This window comes from Elephas maximus, chromosome 1 (genome assembly GCF_024166365.1).
Source record: "Elephas maximus indicus isolate mEleMax1 chromosome 1, mEleMax1 primary haplotype, whole genome shotgun sequence".
In the NCBI taxonomy this organism is placed as follows: domain Eukaryota; kingdom Metazoa; phylum Chordata; class Mammalia; order Proboscidea; family Elephantidae; genus Elephas; species Elephas maximus.
In genome coordinates, this window is record NC_064819.1 from 112,850,123 (window position 1) to 112,860,350 (window position 10,228).

The window sequence follows — 10,228 nt, forward strand, 5'->3', positions numbered from 1 at the left end:
AGCCTATCAGGTTGTGACCATGTCTTCAGAGGTGCATAAGACAATTTATTCATAGACTAACCATCTATACAATCCTGGTATATGATAGTTGATGTTACAGAATGTGCTTTCTGCTATTGCTCTTTGAATTGCTCTTCATTTCATAAGAAAAGCCAGTGGCTTCTCTATCAGCAACAGAGGCATTTTCATTAAGTATGGAGCTAACTGATTAAAAAAAAAAAATACTCTTTATGCCTCAAAGATGCCCAAGATCAAAGCAATGCCAAGAGTCATTCCTGGGAGTGAAAAATGCTGATCTGGAGGCTGTTTTCAAGGGACTTTCCTACATTCCCACAAAGATCTTCAAATGGAATGTGTTTGCATGTGATTAAGTTTGCTAGTAGTTAAGAATCTACAGTTTCGAGACATCATGTCATTCTCTTTGCTGTATCCTGCATCTTAAATGGATGGTATTTTCTCATCTACCCTATCACACTTACTTGTAGACGTCTTGATTTCTGAGCATGTAGGCTCATCTTCTGTCACCATTCTTCCAATCTCATTCCAGACTTTGCCTGATACAACTTCACACCATTTCAAACATAGTATTCCACCTCTTGTCCTCCTAACTAGAAGATGATGGTGGACAAACCTTGGTCCTTTACTTTAGAAAACAAAGTAACTTGCCGCTACTGTATATCTATACATAGTCCCTCCAATGACAGACCTGATGCAAAGAGGGTTTCTATTTTTATTTACGATTTCTCCATTTTCATTTGGGTTCGTATCTTTGCAGTCATGATTCTGAAGGCAAACCAGTTAAAAAAAAAAAACAAAAACGTTTTTCCCCTACTCAATGTATCTGCAAATCATTGCTTAAACCAGTCAATGCAAATGCCTGTGCCACAGTGATATGCTGACTTTTGTATTTAGATTCAAGAAGGGGAGATTTCAAGGGCATACCAATTCAGCCATAGAAAAAATTTTGAGTTTATGCCATAAAATTTGTCACAAATTGTTTTTGGAAACACAGAAAGATCCAGAATTTTTTTTTTTTTAAGGGAATAAAAGTGCTTCTAAAGCTCTTTTGGAATAAGTGACAGCTTTCAGATAGATTCATATTTAAAAGTATTATCAACACCGTTTACCAACACCAACCAAATAGAACAAACAGATAGATCTCTCTGGAAGGGGGTTGAGCAGGTCATTGAGTCATTGTCTCCAGTCTCCAGTAGACAACCTCAAACTTCCAATCTCAAGGTACTGTATTCTCTGGTTCACCATGAGATTGCAAACACAGGATATGAAAGTATGTTTAATTACTAATTAATGTAGACTTTGCTCAGCCCCTTCCCTGGAAGCCAGATAGAGCCTCTGGGAATTTCCAGAGGGCATTCTAGGAGAGGTTGTGGCTTATTGAGGCCCAGGGAAGGCAATTCTTAAATTGCTTCCTTTGGAATGGAACTTTCTGTGGACTTTTGTCTCTTGGAACCAAAATCCACCAGGCATTTATGAATAGGTGATATGAGAATTTTAATAAAAAGTTCAATAACCCTGAAAATAGTGTCTTTAAAAATCTATGTACTATTAGTAACAATGCATGCATGGTGCCGTGCATTCATAACTATTTGGTCATAAAAATATGTGACTGTAATTATGATATTTACAGCCAACTTATAAAAATACATGTAATTCTGAATGGCAATAGTTAACTCCTAGCTCTAACCACAAGCATAGAAGGATCACTTTAGTATGAGAAAGTGCAATGGGTAATTACAAAATGGACAAAGCTCTCACCCTTTTGAATTCAACATTCAAGGATGGCTATTATAGCATCATAGTAGCTTCACTTGCCCTAATTATTCCTCTCACCTCACAAGGTAAAACACAAATTCTGTGGAAACAAATGGGAATCAAATGGGAAAGAGAACGCTTATGTGATACAACCACAAAGGAGGGCAATTTCTTTCATAGAATATTCATGCATAATCTATCTTCAAAGAGGTCTGTGGTCTTTGGAAGAATTGATGGGATGACATATAAACATGCCTTTTTTTTTTTATTAACAAATATTAAGCATGGTCTAAGTTAGCATATGATTACCTTTAACCATAAGAGGTCAAGAATCTAATTTTTAGTCAAATCATTCAGATGGGAACACCTGCAACAAATCTCTTCCAATACTGTAGGTGAGTTCCTCTTTGAAGCTTTATAAACCATCATGGGGAGTAGAGTTAATATGGTAATTTCTTATTCAAATGTAAATTCTGAACAGGGGAAACAAATCCACATTCTAGTTTAAATTCAGAAGAGATGTGGTCTCTACAAACTTACGAATTTCTTACTTTAAGAGAAAAACTCATTTCAACTAAATAAAATACTCCACACATCTGAGAGAGTCCCCACAATTTCTTCTCTTCTAGGAGTTGATGGGTCACCTGTTGGCAGATCAGTTCTGAATTTGAACACCATCAGCACTTCAAAGATGGACAGAACCATGGGAGTAAACTTGAAAAATTAGGGAGAGGCTCATACAAGCTACCAAACAAAAAAGGTTAAGGTTGGGGGTTACCTGCAAATCATGATCTCATATTTTAGAATGTATCTTGGCATTCAGTAAATGGAAATGTTGGAAATATATGTTTCACAGTGAGGTTGGGAGGTCAGAGGATGCTCAGTAGATTCTTCCTGGACTTAAATTATCTCTGAGGACTGGGTTAATGCATTTTGGGAGGTATGTTAACTCTTCCAGAACAAAGAATTCCATCTCAGTAAATTATCGCTACAGTTCACTAAAGAGTACCAAGGTGTCCTGGAAAAGATAATGTGCCTTCCAAAATGTCACCCCCCTAGCCACTTGGACCATGAGAAATTATACTTATCTCAGACACTTTGATCCTTAAAGATATAACCTAAAAGAAAACTGTCTTCCCTATCCAAGTAAAGATTATCTGGATGGAGAAATGCTATTAGAAATGCCCTATTGGTTTGGCAGTATATGCCACTATCCCCATATGCGTTCAGCAATTGACATGCTTGCTTCTTTCTTTATAATAAGCCCGTCAATCTTCTTTGCATGTAGAATAGTCTTTGATAAGCAGGGGAAAACTGACCCAAATAGGCAAATTTTAAAAATAGCTGAATGAATAGAGCATGGCTCACTGTGGAAAGAAATGGAGTGATAGTTAATGGAATTTCTCAGCGGACTACCTACCATATTTTGAAAGAGATGTAAAACAAATCTCTGCAAATGATGGGTAATCAGTGAAAGAGGAATTCCTCTACCCCTCAAACAAGTAAACTCATCGGAAATTTCTGCTTCAGATATGAGATCATGGTCTGGAGGTCTACTAGTGCCAAATAGCAGTTCATCTTAGCAGAGTAGTTCATGAAGCAAAAGGCTAGTGTTATCTGTGGCATGACTTTACAATAATGCAAAAACAACACTCTGGTTATAGGCAATCCTTTTCCATATCCAAATTCATAGATCTTGTGCCCAGACAAACATAGTCAAGAAGATACGGATTATTTCTACTAGAAAGTCAATAACCTCAAGGTAGGACAAGATAAACTCCATTCAGTAAAATATAACTTTGTGTAGATGTTTGTCATCTTAGAGGCTGTTCTGCTTTCCCTTAGTATTCTGGTGAACTATTTATTTGTGAAAGCACAACCGTTTTGTTACTTCATTAATCTATCAACTTCATTTCCAAATACTGAAACCAGAACAGAATGGTTTGTATCTCTTTTTTGAACTCAACTGAGTCCAGGAGTTTCTTTATTTTGTTTTGTTTTTAGGTTTTAATAATATAAATTCAATTAAAACTGCAGCCAAAGTTGGTGGGAAACAGTGTCATCTTTCAGGTAAAAGAGCTTACTGGCAGATTTTATAATCATTGGGCATTTGTTCAGTCCTACCTGAAAATGAAGTTATTTTACTGCTTGACACAAGAAAAGGCATTTTCTAGTAATTTTCTGTGACAGGAAGCACAACATTAATTCAAGTAAGCACCCAACAGACTAAAGTCTATCTGCTAGGGAGCAGTTTTAAACTTAGCTCAATGAAAACATTTGCCTCAGAACTTCTTTTTTTTTTTTGGAGAAAGAATTCAGCAGCGGTTACAGTTAAAATGCCACCTGTAGAAAGCTGTCACCACCCTAGGAGGTGAACCCATGAGGAGCATTTTCCAGGTAACAAGAGCAATGATATTGCAGGAAGCTACAAACAATATTGCTGTAGTTACGGTGACCACTACTAGAGCGGTCATGGCCTGGATTAATGTTCCAAATATTAATGCAAGGAACACACTAGAATTTATAGGATTAGAATATTTTGCTTATGCTAAGAACCAGTTAACGGCGCGCGATGAATAGTGACAACCCGTTTTTCTCTGTTTCACTCCACGACAAGTTTTAGTTAGATCTCCTTTCTCCTATGTTAATAATCTATTCCACGGCAGTATATTTTCACCATCTGAAATGAGCATGCTACTAACTATGGAACGCCCCAATTCACACACACACTCTCAGAACCCTACACGCGTATGTTTGAACAAAATGTTGGAAGTGCTCATTTGCAGTTGAGTAAGCTCGCTGAAGGCAGTCATATCAGCCTTCCCAAGTACAGGGAACCATTTAAAGCCAGTGGAAAGCCATATGAACTATTCTGTAACGTGAGATTTTAAACTTTTTCCATGTGGAAATTAATTCAAATGACTTTTGTCGTCTCTGATAAGTCATCCAAAGCAAAAGTCTCATAGGGTCTAATGGACTCACATCTCTGTTTATTTCACTCTCACACAGTTGAATGACACTCTTACTGCTGAAAAACTTGAGTTGATTTTGAGCAGCCATCAATGAGTCCATGTATTGGACCGAGGCTGATTTGATGTTTTAGAAAAGGCCAACCTATCTGCAAATGGACATCTCTCTCCACACAAACATCAATGTACAGTGAAGATAAGTCTAAGCATATGTATATATAAGCATATATACATATATATGTATGTACACATAAAATGGATTGGGAAATCCTTTGGTTTAAATGGGATTAAATATGTACTTCCCAAATGCATAGGTTTCCTTTGACCAACCTGTTCAAAAAAACAAATATGAAAAGTGCCATGGCAATTTTGACATTTCCTGTGTCTTTTCCCCTATTTAGAGGCCCCCTTTCCTCTATTCTCCACCTCTCCCATTCATTTTCTTTCTAAAAGCGGTTTGGTCTTTTGACCATCTATTTTAACACTCCATTGATTCGTCCATTCCTTGGAGGAGCTTTAAGATCACGTTCTGAAACTTATCCTTAGTGGAGAACAAGGTTTCAAAGAACTTTTCCTCCTCTTTTATTCCCTCTCCCCCCCCAGAAGTGGGCACCTTTGATGTATCATGAATAATTCACTCTTGATCTGACTTGCCTTGTTACCCCTGGCCAGCCCAAGCAGCTGAGGTCTGAGCTTTGCCTGCCCTGCATCGTTGTGCAATACTTGAAAAGAAAATTAATCCATTGGTCTACACCCCTCAGACTGTGGTGACGTGATCAGGGTTCTCTTGAATTTCTATGCATTCAATTTCCTCTCTCTCCTTTCGTTTGGCATGTTTCTTTTTCTTGTGGTGCTTTTTGGAAGGGGGGAAAAAGGTTAGGAACACAGGTAAAATAACAAAACAGTGCAAAAGTGTGCAACCCCCGGTGAGCAGCAAGCATTTGAACAGTGTGAAGGTCAGGTTCGAAGGCACAAATAGGAGGGGGACCAACCCAATAAGAAAAGAAGTAACATTTTGCAAAATGGCTGTCCCATGCTCTTGCAGGGAACTCTTTATACATTGTGTTCGGGTGTGCTCAGTTGCCAATACAAACGTGTAAAGCAGTGGTGCACAGTGGTCAATGGCGAAATTTAAAGTGTAGATAAGGCACAAGATAGAAACGCAATCCATGTCAACATTCCATAATGTCATTAAGCCCAGAACGCCCAGCTCAATTGAGGTGACACTAAGAATCAGCCAGAAGTTTCCCAGAGGGTGGATCACTAGGAAGAATGTCAGGATTAACACCAGGAGAACACCAAAGCCTGCAATTAGAACAGGCACGGTGACGGACAAACTGTAATGGTCCATGAAAACAAAGGAGGGGTTGAACACAATAAATCGAATGCTCTTCGAGAGGGACAGGGGCCTCAACTTCTCCAATACTTCGACGACTTCCTTCTGCTTGTCTCTGCTAGTCCTGGCCACCAAATACAAGCGAGATGCAATGATATTGTTTTCATCCCCTGCCTTGGAGAAAATGATATCGTTTCGAAAATGCTGGAATTCTGGCTTTTTTAAAAAGGAGCTTTGCAGAATGTTGATGAAGTCACTCTTGTTATTGGCACTGATGTTGCTGACTTTCAGGAACTGGTAATACTGCTCCACCCAGGACACTGCAGTGAACCCACTACAGAGTCTCCGGAGATCCTCCTGGACGCTGCTGTTCCAGTACTCAAGGGGCTCATAGACGTAGAATCCTATCACAGGGCTATAGTTGCTGAAATATTTTTGCTGAACCATGGCATAGGAAACGCTTGGGGAATCACTGACTAGTAGATTGATGATGTTGGCCCCTTCACTGATCTGCAAGCACCCCATAAAGGAGAAGGAGGCATAAATGAGATAGAGGATGACGACAAATGGCTTCACGTAGATATTGGTAATCCATTCATTGTAATGTTCACGGAGGAAGTGCTGAATGAAGTGGTGCTGGTAGGGGTTCGCTTCATGATGGGATGCCTGCTGATGCCCATCACTCATCACTGCCTGGAACCACACAGGCTTGCGGTCCAGGTACTCTGCAGAAGGGATCTTACAGCAAAAGATGCTGTGGTAGCGGTTTTGCTCGAGTTGGCCAGCGAAGACCAGACAGGAGCCAAAGAAGGAGAAAATGTAGAAGTAGTTCAACAGAATGGAGACACACATGTTCTGAGAGAAGACTTTCACAGCCTCTATGTTCGTGAATGGGCTGGCACCCATCCCAAAGGTGATGAAGTACAGGGAGCTGGTCATGGTATAGGTGACCATCACATCAGAATAGGCATCTGCCACCCTGTCTTTGAAGGGCAAATTCTCTCTGGTTCTCCGCCATCCAGACAGAAGCTCAAACACTCCTTTAGTACCATGACCTAGTGTTAAAAAAAAGAAGAAAAATAATTTTTTTTTCTTTCTACCTATGGTTCAAGTGAATTCCTTATAGATTACCTATGCTGAACAGTACTTTATACTAGAGTTAATACCAGGTTAGAACCTTCAAAGTGCTAGAATCCTCCTATCAGGGTGTCAAAATTTGATTTATATAACATGATATATTTGGTCCATGTTTCCATTTTAGCAAAGTCAGAATTTATTGGCATTCTGAGAAAAAAGAAGCATTTATCATCTATTCTATTAGTTTGAGAAGTTGTAAGTACGATGTTCCATTATGAAATGATTTTTTTATGATATCCCTAAATGGATCATAAGTTGTTGAGGACAGGGGCTATTAGTTGTGCATCTTCAAATTCCCCTCAACACCAGTTCGTGTGTATTCAACTGATTCATCGACTGATAGTCCCTAACCCTTATTTCAAGCTAACTTGTATGTTAATTTAGGAAATTACAAGATAATTTCAATGCTTAAAAATGAGTTTCAATTGATTTTAAAATGTTGATCAGTTGCCTGTTGGCCAAATGGCTTAGAAACTAATTCCTGTTGAGTTGATCGACTACCATTGGATGTGAGCCAAAAAACTCTGCCAGGCCACAAAAAAGCTAAAGCAAGAACTTCTGGGCCAGAGAGCACAGCGAGTATTTCCCTCAGGCCACTTGCACAGCTTTTAATCCCAGGGAGTGGGTGCCGACTACATTTTTTTTTCCTAAATTTTATTTATTTTGTTGTTATTTTTGAGAATATACACAGCAAGACGTACACCAATTCAACCGTTTCTACACGTACAATTTAGTGACATTGATTACATTCTTTGAGTTGCACAACTATTCTCACCCTCCTTTTCTGAGTTGTTCTTCCCCCATTAACATAAACTCACTGCCCCTTAAGGTTCTTATCTAATTTTTCCAGTTGCTGTCATCAATTTGATCCCATACAGACAGTTCTTAAAAGAGCACAATACTCAAGGCAGACTTTCTTTACTAGTTAAGCTAAACAATTGTTGGGTTTTAAGAAGGCTTCAGGGAATATTTTTGGTATAAGGTTTAAAGATTACCTCAGGGCAATTGTTGATTCAGGGGTTCATCTACCCTCCATGGCTTCAGAAAGTCTAGAGTCCATGAGAATTTGAAATTCTGTCCTACATTTTCCCTCTTTTGATCAGGATTCTTCTATGGAATCTTTGATCAAAAGGTTCAGTAATGGTAGCTGGAACACATCCAGTTCTTCTGGCCTCATGGGCACTGGTCTCGTGGCAGAGGAGGCAGTTGTTCATGGAGGCAATTAGCTATACACTCCTTTTACTCCTTCTATTCCTCACACTCCTTCTTTCTCTGTTGCTCCAGGTGTATAAAGACCAATTGTTGTGCCCTGGATGGCCATTTGTTTTTGCCTGCCTCATTAAAGTGGATGAAGAATGGTTCTTTTTAATTACTTCTCTGCATTCTTTGATAAGGATAAATAGTCAAAGGCTTTTACTTGCAGCCGAACCTTTTCCTAAATGACAAAGTCAATTTTATAGATGAGTTTACATTTACTGAGGCCTCTTTTGTGGGAGTCTAAGAATTCGTGCTTTATTAACTAATTTGATTACATTAGCAAAATTAATTTGACTGTTTATATATATAGGTTTTAAAGCATATGATGCTTATTTTTGATCACATTGTTCAATCTATTTTGGGATTATCATCAATTATTAATTGTTATTGAAGGGAGCTAGGCGTTGGAGTTCTTTTTTCCCCCAATATAAGGCCTATTTATTTTCTGAAGTTCTCATTACTAGGTCTCTAGTCAGGAAGAATAAGGTTATCCCAGAGGTCTCTATCAGGTAGAAAGGGTAATGAAAATTGCAGATAGGTAAAGGGAGGTGGTTTTTGAGGCAACAATCTATTCCATCTTGCATTTAATCACTAGCTTAATATAAACTAAGTCTAGTAATTATTAGCGAACAACATTGGTTGCTCACTCCTATCTTCTGCAAGAATCCTTGACCAAACAGAGTACTTGCTGTCTGATTCCCTTGACAAAAATCTGACATTAGGATAATAGTTAAGGTAATTAAAATACTTCTTTAATTAGAGCTCCTCTCTTCAGAAATCAGGACTCTTGCTATCTTTGTAGTCACAAGGGGGAAAAGGCTACATGGGGTTATGGCTAAATTTGACTTGCCTTTGCTAATGGTCACTTTTATGGAACATTAAGTGTGCTATGTAGGCCAGACATTTGCTTTATATAGTACAAGGTCTGTGTAAGTGGGAAGATGATGTGAAACCATATTAGGTCAAGGAATCACTTTGTGGACTAGAGACCGGATGCCCAACTTCCAAACTTTGTTTGGTAATGGCATATTTCACTCCATTCATGGGTTTAGATATTTTATAAGATATTCCAGTAGTAACTCACCCATTTGATTCTCACTATGAGCAGTTCAAATTTGTTACCTGCTATAGCCAGGGGTGCTGTGAGTCAGAATCAAGTCGAAGGTCATGGGTTATAGCCAGGGAAGTCTTCTCACTGTCCTATGCACTTATTCATGATCAGTCTTAACTTTTTAGCTTTGCTCATGCTATTTTCTCTGTCTCACAACACCTTCCCCTCACCACTGGTTGTGTTAAAGTTCTATCTATTGGTCTGTTAAGAGTTAGTTCAATTTTTGTCTTTTCCATGAAGGTATCTCTGACGATTCCAGATATGTTGATTTTTTTCTGTTCCTTAAACTCTCATTGAACTAATTAGTTACTCATTTTGAAACTCAACCACATGCTCAGGAACAAAATGGTTTTCTCGGGATATGTATGTCATATCCCTTTGGTTAGAGTGCAAATCTTCAAGGTCAGAGAATTCATTTTATGTTACTTTTATACTCTGCAGAACATCTGGCAAAGTGATAGATACTGAGAAGATGCCTACTAATCTCGTAATGAATTAAATCAATGTTAATCCTTGATTCTACATTGGTATGAAAAATGTATCTTTTTTCTATTACTCTATCTAAAACGTATTATGCATCTTTATAACTATGTTAAATATGTTCAGAAGAGTTATACATTATTTAATTCAATTTAATCCAACATA

At 38.3% G+C, this 10,228-nt stretch overlaps 1 protein-coding gene across 1 annotated transcript; it reads right to left on the reverse strand.

Annotated features, from left to right (window-relative positions):
• Positions 1 to 5,499: 5,499 nt before the first annotated feature.
• Positions 5,500 to 7,032, reverse strand: LOC126069920 (patched domain-containing protein 4). Its single transcript, XM_049873569.1, has one exon. The coding sequence runs from the start codon at positions 7,030 to 7,032 to the stop codon at positions 5,500 to 5,502; it is 1,533 nt and encodes a 510-aa protein (XP_049729526.1).
• Positions 7,033 to 10,228: the final 3,196 nt, after the last annotated feature.